Source organism: Corvus moneduloides, chromosome 5, assembly GCF_009650955.1.
Source record: "Corvus moneduloides isolate bCorMon1 chromosome 5, bCorMon1.pri, whole genome shotgun sequence".
In the NCBI taxonomy this organism is placed as follows: domain Eukaryota; kingdom Metazoa; phylum Chordata; class Aves; order Passeriformes; family Corvidae; genus Corvus; species Corvus moneduloides.
The window spans coordinates 70512527-70533143 of NC_045480.1; the positions used below are offsets into that span (position 1 = coordinate 70512527).

At 42.7% G+C, this 20617-nt stretch overlaps 1 protein-coding gene across 2 annotated transcripts; it reads right to left on the reverse strand.

Moving 5' to 3' along the window:
• Positions 1 to 1539: 1539 nt before the first annotated feature.
• METTL14 (methyltransferase like 14) lies at positions 1540 to 20573 on the reverse strand. Of its 2 annotated transcripts, XM_032110380.1 has the most exons (12): positions 20479 to 20573; positions 20272 to 20360; positions 19456 to 19543; positions 15294 to 15374; positions 14836 to 14923; positions 12392 to 12482; positions 10722 to 10863; positions 9338 to 9430; positions 8518 to 8634; positions 6068 to 6278; positions 4914 to 5231; positions 1540 to 1578 (listed from the first exon to the last, which is right to left on the reverse strand). In XM_032110380.1, exons 1-11 carry the CDS (start codon positions 20542 to 20544, stop codon positions 4918 to 4920), a joined length of 1380 nt encoding a protein of 459 aa, XP_031966271.1. In that variant the 5' UTR covers positions 20545 to 20573; the 3' UTR covers positions 1540 to 1578; positions 4914 to 4917. The 2 variants fall into 2 exon arrangements, with proteins under 2 accessions (XP_031966271.1, XP_031966270.1); XM_032110379.1 differs by lacking the exon at positions 1540 to 1578 and having other exon boundaries at positions 3720 to 5231.
• Positions 20574 to 20617: the final 44 nt, after the last annotated feature.

Below are 20617 nucleotides of genomic sequence, written 5' to 3' on the forward strand. Positions count from 1 at the left end.
CTCAAGCCCCTAAATTGCAGAACTTACTCTCTCTGAGCCCAAATGTTGTCTGAGTGACCCTGGTTTCAAGTCCCCAAATCGTGACTCAGTTAATGTGTCTGCACTTGGCCAAAGTAGCCTGGTTTTGAGCAGCCAAACTGTGGCACATGGTCTCTGAAGCCTGGGCTCTTTTGGTCTGACTTAAACCTTGAGAGCACAGGCCTTAGTCACTGTTCCTAAGCCCCAAAACTGGCCATATGAGCCTGGTTTCAGAGTCCAAAATGCAGGATTTAATCTGTTTTTAAGCTCTGAGCCTGAATTTTGCACCCCCCAAATTCAGCACTCAGCCTCTCTTTGTGAGCCCAAAAATTGATCATGTGAGTCTGATCCTGAGCTCCCAAAATACAGCTGAGGGTCTCTGTGAGCCCAAAGTTGCAGGATGTAGTCTCAGTTCTGAGCTCCCAAAGGCAGCGCTGGGCCCCTGCGAGCCCCCACAATGACCCAGGGGTGGCTGAACCCCAGCCGGCAGCTCCGCACCAGCAGCCACTCGCCCCCTCCCACCCTCGCAGTGGGATTGGGAGGGGAGTCGGAGACAAGACCCAGCCCAGGTGATCAGATCAGAAGAGTTCAGTAATGGAAAACAAGAAATATATAATCATGTAACATTAATGACAGTACATGCTACTAATAGTAGCAACAATAACGGGGATAATAACTATGATGACGAGATCATAAAACAAATATTGTTAATATATACACACTTCAGAAATTTTGATAAAAGCAATGTCAGTAATTTCTGATGCCTATCAGGATAAACAGGTATTTGGGAAGTCTTCCATCCTTCAGGAGAAAGCTTCTTAAAAGGAACTGAAGAAACTGACATTCGTGATGAAAAGTAACTGTTCTTGAAATATTAGGGGTGAAACTTCAGCTCTTTGAAAAGTCAGTGCTGTCTTCAGTTGTGTTCCTGCCATAGCAGAGGGATTTCTGGTTTCCCAGAATGCCACAGCTTATTTTGAAAGGTGGAATGTCCTGTGAACATGACGATTTCTGATTTGTGTCTGCCGTCTTGGCAGTGTAGATTTCAATGTGCAATCTGCCACAGGGATGGAATTGTCACCCATTTATAAAACTGTATGGAACACCAGTGTGCCTGAACTGAGTTTTTCTGTAAAACTGCATTTCCTTTTAATTTGATCCAATTTGAGTATTTGTATTTTGATGCCTGTTGCAAAGTGCTTGTATCCAATTGGAAAGTCTCCAAGAGAGGCACTCCTCCTTTTCCTCAGGAGGACACGGTGTCAGAATGCCTGGGCCGGCAAAGCTGTGTGTTGGACTGCTACTTACTGAGAGAAAAGCCCCTGTTTGTTTGGGGGCTTATTCCCTCAGGCTCTGAGTCTGGGAATGAATTCTTTACCTCCGAGGAGCTTGCAGAAAGCCTCCACTGTTCTCTGAGAGCCCCGCAGTGTGTGAGTACGGGCTTGTTAACCTTGCAGTAATAAAGGTGCCAATGTGGTGTCTTTGGAACAGGCTGCAGAACGTGCTGGGAGGTTGTTCATCTTCCACTCTTCACTGCCAACTGCGGAAGCACCGGGCAAGCTGAAAAACAGAGATGACAAAAAGCTGCTCAGTACAGATAAAGAGAAGGTATTTTCTGCTCTGAGCTAAGAGGGGACTGCTATTACCCTGCATTTCTCTAATAGGGCACTGACCTGTTTTCATTTACTTTTACTCAGCATGGCCCATAAGGAAGTTGTATAAAAAGGTGTTGCTGCTTAACACTGATCTGTGCCTTCATTTTCATACTCACATTACTTATATGGCAGTTGTGATTGCTGTGGCATTCCTTGTAATCTCTCTATTCAAGAGCAGTTCTCTGTTGCTGAACCTCTCTCCCAACTCCACAGACTGTAGGACTTTTTATAATGTTAGTATGAATAATTTACTTTGCAACGTCTTGATAGACGTCCCTAAGAACCAGAGACACATATGCTGGTGCCATAGCTGCCAGGCTGCAGAAGGCATCATCTGCCTTTTGTGCACAGAGCGGGTGGCTCTTCCTGACAGCAGCTTTTTGTTTTCAAAACTCCTTGTTTGAGAGCCAACCTGCACAGCACAGGCAGCATTCCAGCCGGCTTCCTGTAACCAACACTGTCAGAGAGTGGAGGACACAATTCTCCAGCTGGTGGCTGATTTACAATGATCTACAGGTGACTGGGGTCTTAAATTCCCTCTGAAGCCAAATGCTGAGACATTCTGAGTACCTAGGCAGTGCAGGTGTTGAATCCTTCACTGAATTCACAGGGTGCAAGATAGTCCCAAGTACTCTAAGCCTCCTCCAGAATGGAAAGACACGACAAGATCTAGACAGGCACCCCAAATGAGACTGGAGGCATTGTGCGTTTAATAAAAGTGGGAAGGAAGAAACTCATCAGGCTCTTCATCTTCCAGGAGAGCATGCTCAAATGAAATCTTCATTTACTTGTGGTAAGTGAACACTCATCAGCTCAGTGATTCGGAGCCTTATCCTCCTGCTCCTGTGCAAGTGTTGTAAGTGAGAATTCACCTGACAACCAGTAATGCAATTAAAAGCTTTTCATCTCTAGTTACCATTTCTATCTGGTTCAAATCCCAGTGACTAAGAAAATGACCTGCTGTTTTTACTGTATAAGGGAGGGTGTGGGACTGTGTCTCACTCCAGTACTTCCTAAGTCTCATTTCCGTCCCCAGAGGGACACAGACCAAGATTTGGGAGTGCACAGCCCTGCACTGCTGCCTTACCTCTACAGCCTTTGTCAGTCTGTCACTGCTGAAATGCCACCTTCAGATGAGCAGGGGTAGGTGCTGTTCTTCATGGAGGACAAGTGCAGATGTGGAGTTCTTTGTCCATTAACCTCAATTAAAACATTCCATCAGTTGCTCATTAACAACATGGACATGACATTTTGCTGGCAAAGGTGGCCCATCCAGAGAGCTCTAATCTAACACTCTCTGCAGCACTATTCTTTTTTTTCCCCTTACAGGAATTGAGCTATTTCTGCTTTGAGGGGAAGAACCAAGAAACCTCCATCACCTGCCACTATTTTCTGCCAACAGTGAAGTCTTGAGCAGCCCTGATACAGAAGCACATCACATCCAGTTGTTTTTGACCCTCCTCTTCCATGTAGCCTATGTGTATGTTAAGAGCAGCCCATGCACTGAACTACCAGCATTGGGCATGTAATTAAAAGGGGGAAATGGAAATTAACATTTTCTACTAATTGAAAAACAAGAAAATATTTGTCTCTGGCACAAAAGCAGTGGCACTAAGATTAAGTGTCTTTCTTTTTGAGTAACAACACAATTAGGGCAAAAAGCACCAAAAAAAAGTATCCCTACTATGGCATTTACCTTCTCTCAGGTGCTGTTCCACACAGCCTGTGGCAGACTTCACCAATGAACAGATGAACATCACCTTTAAAACACCCCTTCCCCAAATCCAGTCACTCTACAGATGTGCAAATATGGCAGAAGAAACAAGCTGTAAGCAAAAGGCAACTTCCATTGGCACTACGGCAATCCCCTGCTCAACACTCTACCAAAGCGAGGGAGTTCACCAGCCCCTCCAAATCTTCTGTGCCAACATTCCATGCACCAAAAGAACAGTTCCTGCCTACACAACAGCACATTGGAAACCACTTAGCAATTCCAAAACCTCAAAGAGAACAAACCCACAAAATATTAAGAAAAATATTTCAACATCAGCTTTGATAAACATGTTTAATAGTCCGCTACTTTACAGGACAATTATTTAAAAGCTGGGCTTCAAGAGAGAGAAACATTGAGACTTAAAAGCCAATTTTCCAAAATCCTCATGTAAGACCTTGAGACATAAAAAGTCAGGTTTGTTCAGCCTACCAAGAACTGGACAAGAAGCTCAGAGTTGTGATTTTGCTAAAAACAGACACTGTACATAGGGAAGGGAGTCACTGTCTTTCCACACTGCCCTGGATCAGCAACAGCCATTCCCAAATGTGTGCAACACCCGCAGGCAAAGCCAGCACTCAGTTCCATCAGTGTTCCTTGTCACCAGGCAATCATTTTTGGGACGCACACACCACCTCCCATGTGCAATCCTCCCTCCAGCGAGGTCACTGGGAGCGCTCTGCAGGAACACTGCTCTTCCCTCCCACAGAACAAGGTGTTACAGACACACACTGGGGGAAAAGCCCCACTCACGGAGCAACCCAGACCTGTGCACAACTTCTGGGCTGCGCGTAAATGCACAACTTGCTGCTTTCCAGGAAGCACAACACACAACTCACAGAATTACCACTCTCCCCACTACTGACAAGAAAGGTGAGTGCATATACACAAATTAAAAATTAACCTTTTCCTATTCCCAGGAATAATTTGGGAAGTTTAAACCAAATAAGAAAAAATAGAATTCTATTTATTTCATTTGCTCCTTAGTTTCAGAGAAGTTAAAATAGGTGTCAGTACAGACACAGCACTTTTTCTTCCGTAAGACAGCAAACCTGCTGTGGCCATGCAACTCAGAACTGCATTTTGTGCCCATTCCACCATATTAATACAAGTCAATCCAAACCCAAACCTCCAAACATGGATGATGAATCCATGTTTTGGAGAAAATCAAGTTGAAAAGAAAGTCTCCACCTTGCAAGGTTCCTCAGGGGAGAGCAAGGGGGTCACTTCGGTCCTACCCGTGGTATGATGGGCTGGTGCTCTCTGCTGTGAGTTCAGTGCTGCCCGTGCAGGACATGGCCAGGTGAGGGGCTGTGCCAAACTGCAAGGCCGACTGTCTGCAACGGCGTGCACCAAAAACAATTGTAAAAGTCATCTAGTTGGAGTCCCCAGAGGAATTCACTGCAGGAAGAACAAGACTACAGAAAAGATTCCTAGACAAAGTGTAGACCAGGAGAAGCAGCCGTTACCTCCTCAGCGGGTGGGGAAGCCCCCTCGATGGGTCCCTCCACGGCCCCCTCTGAAGCCGCCCCGCTCACCACGGAAGTTGGTTCTGTTCCTCTCCCTGCCCCTTTCACCCCGTCCTGCTGAAGTCCCTCCTCTTCCTCCTCCCCTGGGAGCACCCCCGCCCCGGTCAGACTTGGACTTGGGTGGTGGGGACTTGGGCCGCAGCCTCTCAATCTCCTCGGTGCAGCCGGTCAGGTGGGAATTGGGAGCCGTGAAATACGAGGAATACGTTTCTGCGTTGAAGTTGCTGTTTGTGAGGGTGGGTCCCACCGTCAGCCAGCCTGGGGAATAAAACCACAGTCAGCAGAAGCAACAACAAACTTCAGGCTTCAAGGCCACTGTTGGCCTTTTCCCAGGAAATGAACACTCAAGTGACAGGGAGAGACACTTACCTACACATCACCTGCATTTAGTGGAATGAAAAGTCACCTCTAGAGTTGTTGAAAAGTTAAGATTTCAGCTGGGTATTTCTAATGGCTTATTTTCATTTTCCAAATTTTTTTATTACATGTGGCTGTGGGAACATTCATGCTGTGCTTTCACAAGCCCTTACCCCTTCTTCCTACTTGTCCTTACACCACAACAGTGTTTTTAAAAAATACAGAAGTTCAACCAGACTAACCTGACTCTATGAGACACTGACAGAAAAGAATCCACCGACAGCAGCACTGAAGGGATACCTGAACATTGTGTCCTGATCCATGTATTTCTATGCATTTTGCATCATGCCAGATGCAACACCCACTTGAGACACTGGGTCTTCAGACACTGGCTCATAGGGGTTGAAAATCAGTTGGAGAAAGAAATCACTTTTCTGAGAATTGTAAACATATGGGGGAAAAGGAATCTCAACTGGATTTTGTTATGCTCACTGAGGAATTAAATACATGGACAGGAAAAAATACTGGTTAACAAAAATCTTCCTTGTGGAAAAAATAATATAAATTATAGCTCTCATAAACTTTCCAAACAACAGTTCTGTGACGGACAGATCTTCACATGTACCAAAAATGTATCTCCTTGAGATCTGCTGTCTGACCTGTGACATACATCTGGAAACCTCTTTAGGACCCTGAAATGAATGTTACTGTTTGACCAAAACCAACACAGCAGTTACCTGGTCGAATTGTGCTGTCCCTCCCAAAGAGGTGAAGCCGCCGTCGCCCGAGGCAGAAATGCTCAATAATGTGAAAAATCTCCACAGGTTTCTCTATGTTGCCGATTTCAGGCTCCTCTGTGATGATGAGGTCGATGTCGACGTTGGCGTGGATGAAGTCCCCATCGGTGCTGCGGCGCACGGTGCCCTTGATGCCCATGAGGCAGTGCTCCTGCACACATACAGAGCTGTCACCTGTCACACCTACTGCTGTGGCACATGAGCCCAAGGGACAGCAAAGGCAGTTCTAAGTACAGTACATCCCACTCTTACATGAGAGAAAAGTCTGAAGCATGAACTAGAGCAGAAAAGCTGGAACTACCAAAGGAGCCATTTAAGAACAAAGCAGAGCAGTACTTGAAGCTGAAGCTTGATAAACTACACTATGAGGTGGTATAACTCAAATCAAGGCTGAAGTAAGATATTTGGACTTCTTCAATTACAGAACTTTAGGCTGGAAAGGCTGAGAAGTCTCCACAAGGCAAATGAGAAAAAGGTGATGGTAAGAGCAAAGGAATAGTTATTAATTATGATTAATACCTGCTTTAGCATTCTGATCCTAACTTTATTCATACAATAATTTTCAAAGTTTTCAGTCATAAAACAGACAGTGGAAATAAGATGTACTTTTCATACTGTACCTCTGTTAACAAAGTAGCCCTCCAAATTCCCCTCAGGCTCCTTTCTAGAAGATATTACCACATAAAAACCTACAACCACTACCACACTGTCGGTGCACTCTCAGTCAGCTCATCAACATCAGAAGTGTTCTTGAGCTGTAACATGCATTGCTTTCCTTCCTTCTACAACACTGCAGACCAATTTAAGTGAGTGATATGTGGCATCCGTGAATGAGGAATCACCATGATTGTTCCCAGCTGAAAAGAGGCTCCTACATACTCATTTCAGAGCTCTCTTTCTGGGAATATCAATCTTGGATGAGTGATGTTCCCCAGGATCAAACACTCTGACTCACTAAGCGCCACCAGATGGCTCAGGAAACAGTTGCAGACAAGAAAGAGCATGTTATCATTCCCAAAGTTTGGAAAGGGTTTGCAGAGTTACTGGGTAAACATGAAAGGCACATCATCAGACCTATCAAATCTTTGCAGATGATGTTGCACTCATGCAACAGGGGTTTGGACCTGGAATTTACCTAAGTGGGAGGCAGAATACTGCTAAGCAAATCACCCACCAAGCCAAGCCCTCTCAATCTAGTCCTTAGGAGAACTATCCCAAACATTCTATTTCCATACCACACAGCATGTCACTCACAAATACCTGGGATCCTGTGACATCCATGGAGAGATGCCTCAGCCAAAAAGAACTGAACAGCATTTGCTGCTGTCACCACTGGCAAACACAGCTTGCCCAACAGGCTGTTTGTTCGGTCAGAGCAAACTCACTCCATTTTAGTGTTTATCACAAACAGTGACCTCAGCCCAACTCTGGCTCGATAAACAGAGGAATTCCCCCATACCAGAAACTATTTTTCTTTGTTAAACAAAGACATAAAGGCCCCCCCCCCCAATCCTCCTGTGTTAGTTTTAGCCTTGCCTGCATGAGCAAACTGCACATATTTGCAACACTATATGCAATAAACACACAGTATTTATACTTATAAATATTTATAAGTAATACAACACACTTTCAAACAAACTTCAGATTAATGTAAATGCAAGTCAAAGAATGATTCCAGATATCCTAAAGGGAAGTTATACTCCTAACAATGGCCAATCTGAGACAGACTTGAGGATGTTTAATGCTAACGAATGATTAATGGATGAGGAAGGAGTCCTGAGGTTCACTGACATGTGAAATGAATAAATTGCCAGCCAGCTCTCTCTACTCAGTAAAACTGCCAGTTACGCTCACATGTACCCAAGACAATTATTTATGAATTCAATTTGTATTTCTCCAAGTTTTTGAGCAACAGACATTTGAGTCTCAAATCAGAACACTTTTTTTTCTCTGCACCTCCTTCAATACACATCCTCCACAAAGCATCTTTAAAAAAATGGTTTAAACCAGGCTGACCCATTCTATCACTTGTGCTTTACAATCACCTCCAGGAAGGCAGGAGATGCTGTCTGAGCTCTGGTTCCCCCACACCTCTCTCTAGTCCAAGCTCTGGGCACACACCGGCTCGTGTGCATTTAGAACCAATAGCCAGTCTTCTATAGTTATTTTTTATTAATAGATTGATATAAAATCTACAGATTTAAAGACTTCTTTTGACACTGAATTCAGTCAAATTCTACTGCTAAGTTTAGTTCCATAAAATGTGCTTTGCAGAACAGAACTTGGAAGTCTTCCTGTTGGCTTTCTCTCAAGCCTGTCAGCAATACCAGGTGTGTCATTAGCACAGAGAGACAGAATGGAAACAAAGACGAATGGAGCCAATCCTTTACCTTGGTTCTTTGGAAGACAGCCTTAGGGTCTAGAGTCTTGGTCTTGCCAGGGTTGTTCTTATTTGTTTTAATCCAGCAAATGTCCTCACATCTTCTGTAACCCCATTTGCGCAGACACTAAATATTATAAACAAGTAAACCAGTTCACACTACACGAAAACATCAAGTAACCTGAACTGAACACTCCCTTAGGCACTTGACATTTCTTATTCAAGGGCTGTCCAGCTACTACCAACCTGTCTATGACTAAACCAAATCCATCTGGCCAACTTCAGACCGAAAAACGGCTAAAGCAAACAGATCAGTAACCACAGGCTGCCCTTGAATGGTCGTTTGTGAATTGTTTTCGTGGAAAGCACTGCTCGAACTGAATAAAGAATGCTTCAGCACAGCAAGAGCCAATTAGGAATTCTTATTGCAGCATCCCCAACACAAGCAGCATTTCCCTGGTCTGCAGAAAGATGACATTTGTATCTCAATTTATGCAACAGGAGGACCATTCTCCTAGCATGAATATTTTTGGCAGAAAACTCCTGAGACTTCTGTTTAAAAAGTTGTAACTTGGCAACCTGCTCCTGTGTCAACATGCGTACATCAAACCCAAGACCCCATGGAATTATGCTTCCTCACGGAGTCAATGCCTCATCTGGACATTAACACTATCTAAATAGTTAATGCCATTTAAAATCACATATCCTCTAGCACAGTAACAAAACATCCCTCAGTAGTTAGGGCTGAGAATTCCATACAGGGAAAAGTCAAAGATAAAAATAAACTCTTAAGCCTGTCCCTGATAAATTGAATTAAAACAACATCTTACCACTCGGCCGAGATCCAGACCCTCGCCTGAGCCACACCACAGAAACACAAATGACCTTGGGGCTGCAATTTCTTCAATTTCCAATTTCATGATCTAGTAATAACAAATGCAATGTAAGTGTTCCTGAATTAAATAAAAATCACCAGTTGTATCAGGATGAATACTGAGTCTTGAGGCTTTGTCACAGAAACCATCAGGAAGCACACCTGGGGGCGTGAGGGAAGAAGGGAACTAATTCCTTGTTTTGCTTTGCTTGTGTGCATGGCTTCTGCTTTCTGTATTAAACTGTCTTTGTCTCAAGCCGTGAGTTTTCCAGCTTTTACACTTCCAATATTCTCCCTGATCCCTCTGGTGGGGGAGTGAGTGAGTGGCTGCCTGGGGCTGGGCTGCCAGCTGGGGTGAAACCATGACAAACAGAAATTCTACCTGTACAAAAAATTCTAGGCTTAAAAGACCAATACAACCTACATGATCTCCTCCTCAAATCTCTGCTTCATTTTATCATTCCATTGGCAGCAAAAGTATTTGATACAGAAGCCATAGTACTCTGTTTCTTTTCCTCCCTGTAAGGTTGTGAAGATGTCCTAAAAATCCCAGTTTAATTCCTATCACTACGTAGGAAAGACATTCTCTCCATTTTCACTTTCAGGAAGAGCAGCCAGAATTTATGAGGACAGGGGTTCAACAATGACAAATGAGTAACATTCAAGATGAAATAACTTCGGATGCAAAGCATCTGTTAGTCATCACAAGTTGAAAGGGTTCATCTTTAACTTGCTAACACATCAAATCAAGCTTCATTCAGTGCCACTCCGAGGAAAAATAATGCAGTAGGAGCCATTCTAAGAGGATTTAACTCCAAACCAGGAGGACGAGTCCTGCCTCCAACACCTCCACTTTTTCAGTTACGATGGAATGTTTTTTCCCTGGCAGCACCACCAGGCACCATTTAAAAAAAAAATACAAGAGAAAGACTTCCATGGATGAGATTTATCTATTTGGTTAAGCTTCTAGGGACTATAACTGGGGTTTGACCATTAAAATTTCCTACCCAATCAGTACTTGGAGAATGGAGGAATGTCGGTAAAGCAAACTTACCTATACTTTTTACTAGAAGACCAGCATATTAAAAAGCACGTGTTAAGAATCTCAAGAACTTCAAGAACGAAAGGAATATTTTCAATGGACATTCGGTATTTCAACAGCAAAAAACCGAACAGAAAGCTCAGGGAAGGTAAGGGCAGAGAGAAAATCCACTATTACTTGGTTTAAGTTTTCAGCCAGGCTCAGAGAGAACAAAAAGTTGTATTTACTAATTTAAACCCTGACACTATTTGCTTAAACAAACGTATGAAATGTTCTTCACAGCAAAAAAGGTACTTACATCATCCCAGGTCCAGCATTTTTCATTGGCAGTAATGCCAGTCTCTCGGTAATATTCTTCCAATGGCGGCTCCAGGAGAATCACATCAAATTTGGACTTCAGTTCCCTAATATCAAAGGCTTCCAAGTCTGCTTGCAAATACCTGGTTAAACAGATGATGCCAGACTGCTTGGACAAGGTGCAACAGTGGCCTGGGAACTACACTCCACAGAGCACTTTTGTGCAGCCAGTAAAGAGCAGGGTCTCCTGGGTGGGTTGTACACCTCAAATGCTCTAAATCCAGAGGAGATCCATTACACATCCTCACTTAATGGAGGCTGGATGCTATTGCATTGCATTTTTTAAGCAGTCTTAATAAACACTTTTTAGGATTCTAACTTAGCAAGCAGTAAACAGATGCCCACACAGACTGCACAACAATACCTAGTAGAGGCTCACTGCACTTTCTGCACACCCGTGGACTATAATAGCAGGAAACATAAGCATTTAAGAAGCAAACACTCACTACCTGGCTAACTGGGAAAGTGGCATATTTTAAAAATTATTCCGAAAGTTCTAAATACTGGAAACATTGTTACTCTGTGTATAGTATAAATGTATTTCTCTATTCCTGTACCAAGCAAAATTCCCCCCCAACACTGACTTTATTAAATACACGCTCACACAGACTTATGACTCTCCTCCACACCTGCACACCACTCAATGCTCTATCACTATCGAAAAATTACACTGTCTCCCCCAAATTCCTTTAATGTTAAGAAAGCTGATCAGCAGACCACCACCCTCCCCTTCCCAGAAAGCGTGCGGAAGAGATTACTACTCCCCATGTGTACTCGGTGTCGTCAGAGGGCAGCATTTGATTACTGTTTTTTCCACCCTCTTGTACTTTATGACCAAGAATGCCAAAACACACCTAGGTTAAAGTAGCAGCTTGAGTTCTGCAGTTTGCACTCAGTTGTTCAGACAACTATTTCATGGGGTTTTATGTGACTATCATTAAATAAGGTGGGTTTCTGTGGTACAGATTAAGACTACTGCACATGACAAGCATTAGGTTAAGTTCAGAGAGGTTTGAATCCCTGGAGTAACATGCTGCACACTGAGGCTGTGTCTGACATTCAGCAAAAGCTCCAAGTAATTCAAAGTCCATAAGGACGTATGACTTCCACTCAGCCTAAACATTTTTGCCTTCAACTCCAAAGTAACATGTGATTGATGGATATGAAGATAATAGCTGAACACTACACAAAACAGCTGGTACATGAAAAACTAAGGTTATATTAAGAGGCCAATTCTTTAAAGCTGTTCTTGTTATCATAAACCACATGATAACATGAGATTCACCATGACATGATGTTCTTTTAGTTCCCAAATTAAAGCCTGCAGCCAAATGAGTTGACAATTTGCTCTTAAAAAAAAATCAAAGCTTTAGATACTATAAATAATCACATGTCGGAAAGAAAATCTAGTTTATACACTATATTAAACATCTAGATTAAGCTAACAAAAACAGAGTGCTCTTATTCTTCTATGCTACAATTAATTTGTATACACAAACAGAAAGAGACAATGTAAATTCTACGCAGGTGCTGAAGATAGAGATTTGCAAAGCAGACAGCTAACTTCAGACAGGTCTGGAGAAGAAAGGCATTTTCCACAAGAACACTTACATGGGAGGAGTGTTAGATTTAGATATCAGCTCATCCTTCAATCTGATGAGCTCTCTAAGTTTGGGATATTCTTCAAACCTATCTGCTAAGCCTAAGAAGAAGAAAACATGAAGTTAACAACTACTTAACAGAGTAAATCTGTATCAGTTAAGCATTGTCCAGTATTCTGAATAGGTCTAAATGTTAATACGTAGCCTCATTTTAATTTTTGTTAGAACAAACCAAACCCTTTAAAGCAGTTTTTTGTTCAGCACTTGACAAAAGCCTCCTGCCCTGCCCCAGCTAATTAGGGCTGTTACTGATGCAATGTCTATGCTCTGATCTTCTCTAGAGCACTACAGTGGATCAGGAGTTCACAACTCCAGTTACCAGAAGGAAACCACCTTTCATCTAAACTAAAAGTGCCAGGATGATGAAAGAAGTTATTTTGGTTTTCCCCAATAAATAAATTTATATTGAGATCTAATTACCATTCATTTACAGCATACTCTGTGTAATCTTTGATGACTGTTTCCCAGGTGGCACTTGGGGCGTGGCTGGTTCCCTGAGGTAACCTTTACATTAAGATTTGGTGCTGTGGTGCCAGTCACGAAGATCTGAACACATGTTCCTACATTTAGCTTTATGAAGTCAATTTTCCAACCTTTCATGTGTACAGAATGCTAATTAGATCTTCTGCAGCAAATGTTGTAAAAAGGAAAATACATTTGAAGTATATTTTGTTCTCCCTTAGAGACAATGGGTTTGCTATTGCCAGCAGCAGGTTCAGCACAAACCAACAAGGGGCCATTCCTGCTTCGACTTTAGTAGGAGTTACTTAAAAGGCTTTATGTTCATTTAAAAGTACAACTTGAAATGGTGTTAATCAATTGGAGAAAAAACCTCACCCAAACCCACAAACCCTTCATCTCTCTCCTTATTTTAAATCAAACTTAAGTCCCAATCCTAGGATTGCAATGATAAAAGCAAAGTTCTCAGTACCTAACCTCTACTACTCATGCATTAAACACCCAAAAGCTATTTTCATCCTTTTCCTTAAATATGTAACAGCTTAAAACTACTACTGTGTTCTCCTGATTTCCACCACTGTGCTGCTTCCAGCCACTGTGAATCCAATACCCCTGGGCAACAGAGACAGAAGCCAGTTATCAGCAGCTAAGCAATAGATGTAAAAGAATTTTCCATCCAAAAAAGCCCAAACTAACCAAACCCAGAGCCACAGGTCTCTCCCTCTTTTCAAACAGTAACATCAGAAAGATATAGTTGGGTGTTGTGGAACTACTTGTTTTACTTTGGGCCGTGTCCAATGACATGTAGCACCTCAGCAGAGTTTTGACCATGGTGTGGAGAATGTGTGCTCACCAAAGTGCAGCTCTACACACAGCTCAGCCCTGTTAAAGGTTCACGCCCAGCTGCTGCTGCTGTGTTCATCTCCCCACCAACACCAGCGTGAGCATTTGTCCTGTCCCTCCCCCACTCATTACACAGCAGAGAAGTCATGGCACACAACATGGGCTGCTACTCTCTGTACTCATTTCCAAGAACAGTGTAGAACTTTATCCCAACTACATAAATGAGAAGCCCAAGTGCTTTTGAGATAAAGATACAACTGAGTCAGAACAGCCCATTTTTCTTAAAAACCATCCAGATGTGTTTCACAGAAGCATTCACAAAATATAGAGAAGAATAAACTAAAAGCCTCTGGAGGCAAACCAAACCTCTTTGGGCTGCTGTCTACAAACACAACCCACTTGCCCTGGCAATCTTACACTTGATAAAATACAGAGAACTGCTGCATAAAACTGCAGAGGGAGATGTCTTGCTTCTTTTAAAAACCAAATGCTAGGCACCTATTCTGGGAAACAGGACCAAACTGTGCCTTAGTTCTAGCAATTTTAAATTCAGGCCCAATGTAGCATCATTTCAGTAGCAAGTTAAGGTATGTCTGGATACACGTAAACTCGAAAAACATCCTCCTCTAAACTTGGGCACTCTAACGAGCTGTCAGCAGTTACCTCATTTAGCTGGGCAACATTATCCATACTGCTTCCTGCCTTAAATGTCAGTATTTTCCATGCTTTACATGCTTAAGAGGCAATACAGCCCAGTACACAGGTGAACTGTAAACTTCCAAAGGTTTCAAGATCTGCTTATTTAACTCATCTACTTTCTGGACTCAAAAGAGCTTAGTTTGGGAAAAAGATCCTCCTGGTGAAGTATTTTCCAGTAAAACCAAGGGTAAGAGCAGCCTTAGCAACAAGGACCTCCTAAGTAATTGAAAATAAAGATGTCTAAACCAATATGTATGCACACTGAGACAAAAAACCAGGAAGTGTTTGTGTACCTGCACTTCCCAAAAACTGTAAGGAATTAAAAAAGGGAAGAAAAAGAAGTGCTATTGAATAAAATGAGTTATCCTCAAACAGTTACTGGCTGTGACATACCAACGTCTCTGATGAAGTTCTGAGGTCTGTGTCCTGTATCCACAAAGTGCTGGCAGTAATCGTTGTGTGGATTTAAGCTCTGAGTGCCCTGGAGAACAGGAAGAAGTTCAGTGAGAGCAACAGGAGGTAACTGGACATACACAGACACGCTGTATGTGTTAGCCTGATAAATCAGCAAGGAGCAGATTATCTTTTCAACATGCCTTTTAAGTTCCACTGGTTAGACCATCCTTTTAGTTCCAAATCAGGCCCACCACTCCTGCAGCTCATTGTGAGCTGCCTCAGAACAATGCAAACACCAGTTACAGACAGATCTTTCAGAGGAAACTTCTGTACTTGTGAGTTCCAGGCTACCACTTCAGCCTTTAAAGCTGTATTTCAGCCCCCATCGGCTGCAGAAACAGTTTAACACACCTAGGCCAGCTTTGATGACACTTCCAATTGCAAAAGCAGCTCACCTTAAGAAAGGTACTGGAATCTTTGTAAATCTCTTCTTCATAGGGCAGGTTCTCTTCATCTTGCTGCAGCTCTACCTCATCCTTGGAAATAAAGCAGGGATTACAAATGTGCATACAAGATCGTGCTGTTTCTGTCCTTTCCTTAAGAAGCAGAATCATAACGAAAACTGGGCTGTCTACAAACAGCAGATCCAGCTCCAGTGTTGGAGGGCGAAAAAAAATTATCTATTCCCCAAAAAGTCTGCACCTCTCTCACCAGCTCACCAGAGGAGAGTGTTACTGGGAAAGGCCTCTGAAAGAAGAATAAAATAAGAACCCCTTCATTTCCAGCCTCTGACAGTGCCTTACAAGGTGTAGAACTTTTCATTTTTGTCCCACAAAACTTTCACTCCTTAGACAGAGACAAAGTATATATTTCGTTGAGGTTCTTCTGCAGCAGAACTTCTGAGCATTTATATCCACACAATCATCTCTTATCTTCCAGCCTTAGCAAAGTCCACGCTTGGCAGAAACAGGCTCATGGTACATGTCAGTATTTCACTTGGATTGTCCTTAAATGTAACTTTAACATTCCTATTCTATAGCCCCAAAATTTACATAAAATATATCTAGAGAGCCACCAACTGTTCATTCAAGAGATTTCTGGGATTCAGAGATCTGTTACACCGATGTACTCTGAGCATCCAACACAAAACTCAGAGAGAATAGAAACTCAACTTTCTGCCTTCCCACTGATCCTGGATCAACCCAGTATACAGATTTATAAAATAAAGAACTACTAAATGATATAATTTACCATAGTATTACAGCTGTATTTACCCTATGCTACATAAGCTGAGTGCAGAATAAAAAATTAAGCGTCGTCTCTCCCAATTTTGCTCCCTCTAACTGTAGAAACCTTTAAGTAAACTTCTGTTATTTCCAAAGTGGAGCTTTGAACCAGCTTCTGAAATGCCTGATGTGATAAACAGGTCACAGCTTCCCCTTCTCTATTCAGGTGATGAACTTAGATACACAGCAGTCATTTTGCTTGTCTGTTTAACCAGATCAAAACAAGATTACTATCAGAAACAGCAAGTGTTTGCAAGGAAAAGAAATGTACAGACAAGCAGCAGCAAGTGTTATTGAGGCCAAAAAAAAGCTGAAAGCTTGAGTTTTACTAAAAACTGCTTATGCCATCATAAGTTACACCTGTTTCCCTCTTCCATCTTTCTCTAAATCTTGCCCTTCTGATGATAAGCACCAGTTAGATACCCGAGTCATCCCAGTTCTCTTTATACCTTCATAAGTGATTTAAAAAGTCTTGTGACCACAAACAAAAGCCCACACCACCACCTTTCAAAGGGAAAGGACACAGCCACAGCAGAGACAGAATGACAGCAGCGGTTACACAAGATACCAGGTTCTTGTACATTAATTATCTGTGTTTTCCAAAGCATCTGGTATTAAGTTGCTGAGTTAGGGAAACAGAAACTACCCACAATATTCAAACATATTTTATTTCAAATGACTGGAGATACATGTAATTCATGATTCAACCAAGTAAGCTTTTTTCAGCCTCCACAACAATGGCATGGAAGCATCCCAAGCTTGCAGGCCTCTGCTTGCAGAAACAAAGTAGAACAGGGCTGTCTCAAATTAGGCGGGCAGACAGCAAAAAAGAACCACAAGTGGCTTTGTACTCCACACAAAGTGAAAACTCCACAAACCAGACACTCATACAGGTTCAAACAATGGAGTCAAATCACCTGGGGAAGGCGAGGGGTGGAACATCACGAAAAGCTCCCAGAGGGTGGTGAAAAGCCTGGCAGTAGCAGCAGACACTCTAATCCCATTATCTGTCACTTCCAAATACAGACTAGGGAGCTCAATTAACCCCGGGGCAACTGTTACAGTTCCACAAGAACAAGATTATTTAAGGAGTTCTCCAGAACCACAACTCAACTTTCTGGCTTTAACATATACATTATTCACTTTTCCAATAGTTTCATCTCTTCCCTATTGCCCATCCCCCAAGGCTGGCAAGGCAGAGCCAGGCTCCAAGACTGGAGTCAAGCTGCCAGTGGGAGTTTAACAAGCAGCGCTGCTTCCTGCCCTTTGTTCTCACACCAGCCTGAGCCTTATGAAGAACCACCACTATAAATTTACACTTATTCTACAGAAAAACCAAAAACAGACCCACAAAAGAAACAAACAAACAAAACCCCACAAAATTAAAACACATTGGTTTTTTTCTTTTTTTTATCAGATGTTCCTACATGCCTGAGAAAAGTAAAATACTTCATCTTTTACCTCAAAAACTGCCCTCATACAGGTTCGAGGGCACATTCATTTCCACCAAATCTGAAGCCAGGGCAAAAAAATTTTCAATCACTGCAGAAGACTTACCTGATCCCATCACATAGAACCCAACTCTGCAAGTCAGGGATATAGAGACAAGTCACTTCACATCAGAAATACCTCTGATTTTCTGAACAAAACGGGCAAACTCGCAAGATTTGCCCACAATACTATTAGTTAAGTCTATTATTGCTTTTGTCTAAGTTGCATTAAACACAAAACAATAGGGCTTGACACCTTAAGGATCCAGATTTTTGTATGAGTTCATATTACAAGACTAAATTTAAGCAGGTTCAGAGTGCTCAGGAAAAAGTTACATAAATGCAGATGGAATTTTCTTATCTGCTTGCCAATAGGGAATTAGCAATGCCTGCAGGAAACAGCTGATGACTCCGCTATAGACGTTCTACTCTGGGGTTTCAAGTTTCTTATGTCTGTTCATGTGCTCAACTAAACTTTATCTGAGCTACTGTTATTAAAATATTCTTCCATTTCAACAATACAGAAAAAGTCTGGCCACTTGCAAGTGGTTACAGCCCACCTCAGGGTAAGTCTTCTCCACGCTGATTAGGAAAATCTTAATGATAAGACTCATGTGCTTTGCCAACCCAAGTGACTTATCTGTATATACTTTACAGGTAATTAAAATTTAGTTCTTTAACCATGTACTTGGCGAAGAAGTAAAATAAATTGATAACAACCTTCTACCTGATGGTGACTTAATTTCTTTACTAAACAGGATGTACAGACTAATACTTATTATGTTAAAAATAATGTCTGGTCCCTTACAGAGAGACTTTCAAAATCAGTCATCAAGAACCATCTTGTCATACATTAACTTTTTGGTTTACTAAGGTAAAAGACAGACATTATTACAGAAAGATTACAAACCTGAACACAAATGTAACACAATGAAGACTTCGTATTTCAAAAATTACTGGTTTTAGGCATTCAAGAGAACAGCAGACACCGCACTATTTCATAAATACACTGACATTGATTCTATTTAACCACAGAAGCAAGGTTACTAGAAGATGGAAAAAAGGGAGGAGGACATACCCTGCAAACAGATCCCAAAGCAAATCTTAAAAGACAGCTGTATCATAATCATGCCTTTAGAAGAAAGCTGTCAAATAGCTTTGGGATGAGCATTTTAAAAATGAAGGGCATGGAGTTTGACAAGCACTCACTCTTCAATGACCTTGGAGGCATTTTGGTTTGTTTTTTTTAACCTAGCTCTTCCTGGGCATTTTGGACACTTGAAGAACACCCCAAACCATGCCTCTTACTTCAATTCCTTCAGAATCCTTTGTTTCTTCCACTGCATTCCTTGGCACTTCACAGACAGGTCAGAAGCCACCCTCAGCCTCCCTTGTCTCATCCCATGGCCCGTGCCTCCTGTTAACTGCAAGCCTCCCTTTCGACACAACAAAATTCTGGTCAAGATTCTTTCTGTGTGTGTCCAAGGCCACACACATTTTACCACTTCTTCCCACAGCTGGCCATGGCTCGGTGCTATTCCCTGTGGGTACTAACACCTAAGCCTGCCTCCTCCTAGGAGCAGCACTAATTAAGCCTCCACACATCGGGGTTCAGTGTGTGTACAGCTCAATGCACCTATGTCACACCTGAGGTGAACCACGTAGCATCTGTGTCCTCCCCTCACATTTCTGCAGTGGAAGGCATCAGAGGAGATGACACTGTGGCACACACATATTAAAGGATCTATACACATCACATTTATTTTTATATACACACGTATTTTCTAAGTATCTCAAGGACACAACACCAGAGAAAAGTAACTTTTTCCTCTTTTTCTTACCTTATATTCTTCAATCTCTTCTTCATCAGCTTCTCCCTCATCTGGATATTTACGTTTTGCATTTGGTGCAGAAGTATCATAAGCAGCCCTATGAAGAGCCAAAAGTCCTCATATAAAAGTTTCTGTCTCCAAACAAAATTGTTCAGGAATCTTTGATAATCTGCCTTGACTGCATGTTACAAGTCTGAAACTATTTCAAAACATCATACATGATACTCTGTCAGTGTATTTGAGTTCAGCACAACTTATTAAGGACAGAACTCTTCAAAAGAGTCATTTCCTTTTCTTTCTCATTTTTCTGCTCTCAAAAATACAGTTTATTTTAACCGAAGTGGTACATCTACAGAATTAAGCTTTCCCTTCCATTTCTCATTTTTTTCTGTTCTAAAAGGTACAGCTTGTTTTACCCCAAAGCAGTTTGTCTACAAAATTAAGCCTGTTCACACACGTGAGAACCGATAAGCAGTAGCTGCTCTGTCGTAGACACATCCGCAGTTCCATGAGAACTTTTAAACTAAACTTCCCTGAACTGTGCTTAGCAAAAGCATGAAGGCTCTGGGGCAACACAGATGGCCCATTCTAAATTCAGATCTCGGTTTTCCCATACAGTACGTTTTTAACACCAGAAACAAAAGTCAGCCTATATTTCGAAGCTGCAGTTAGAAAGATATAACTAGACCCTACTCCCCTTAGTCAAGGCGTTGATTTGACTAATTATTGCATTTTCTTTCACCGAGTGCAATCACATCGCATTTCCCGGGCCTGTACTGCTATCGAGCCCCCAGTTCCGCACAGCCACCGCCCGCCGATACCGACCTGCAGGTCTCCCTGGTTTCCGCGATCTCCCGCTGCTCATCTTTGCTGTTGAGCACGGCGCCGATGCTGTCCGCGTTCTCGGCCCCCAGCTGCAAAGCGGGAAACACGAAGTCACGCCGCGGTCACCGCGGTCCCGCCCCGCACACGGCCCGCCCCAGGCCCTCGCCCCCGCAGCGCCCCGGTCCCTGCGGATGCTCCGGGCCGTACCTGCTGCGCCAGGAGCTGGCGGCGGAGCTTCTGTCGCTCGCGGATCTCCTGCAGGCGGCTGTTCATGGCCCGCACCGGCCCCTCGCCGCCGCACTGCCGCCGCCGCCGTCACTTCCCGCCCGCGCGTCACTTCCGTGCC

Bases quoted from the DNA above. Each gene is read 5' to 3' on its own strand.
- METTL14 (XM_032110380.1), bottom strand. From the start codon at position 20,544: ATGAACAGCCGCCTGCAGGAGATCCGCGAGCGACAGAAGCTCCGCCGC. The intron at 14,924-15,293 runs GTGAGCTGCTTT...CCTGTTCTCCAG, and splicing joins ATTCCAGTACCTTTCTTAAG to GGCACTCAGAGCTTAAATCC. The intron at 12,483-14,835 runs GTATGTCACAGC...TCTTCTTCTTAG, and splicing joins GAACTTCATCAGAGACGTTG to GCTTAGCAGATAGGTTTGAA.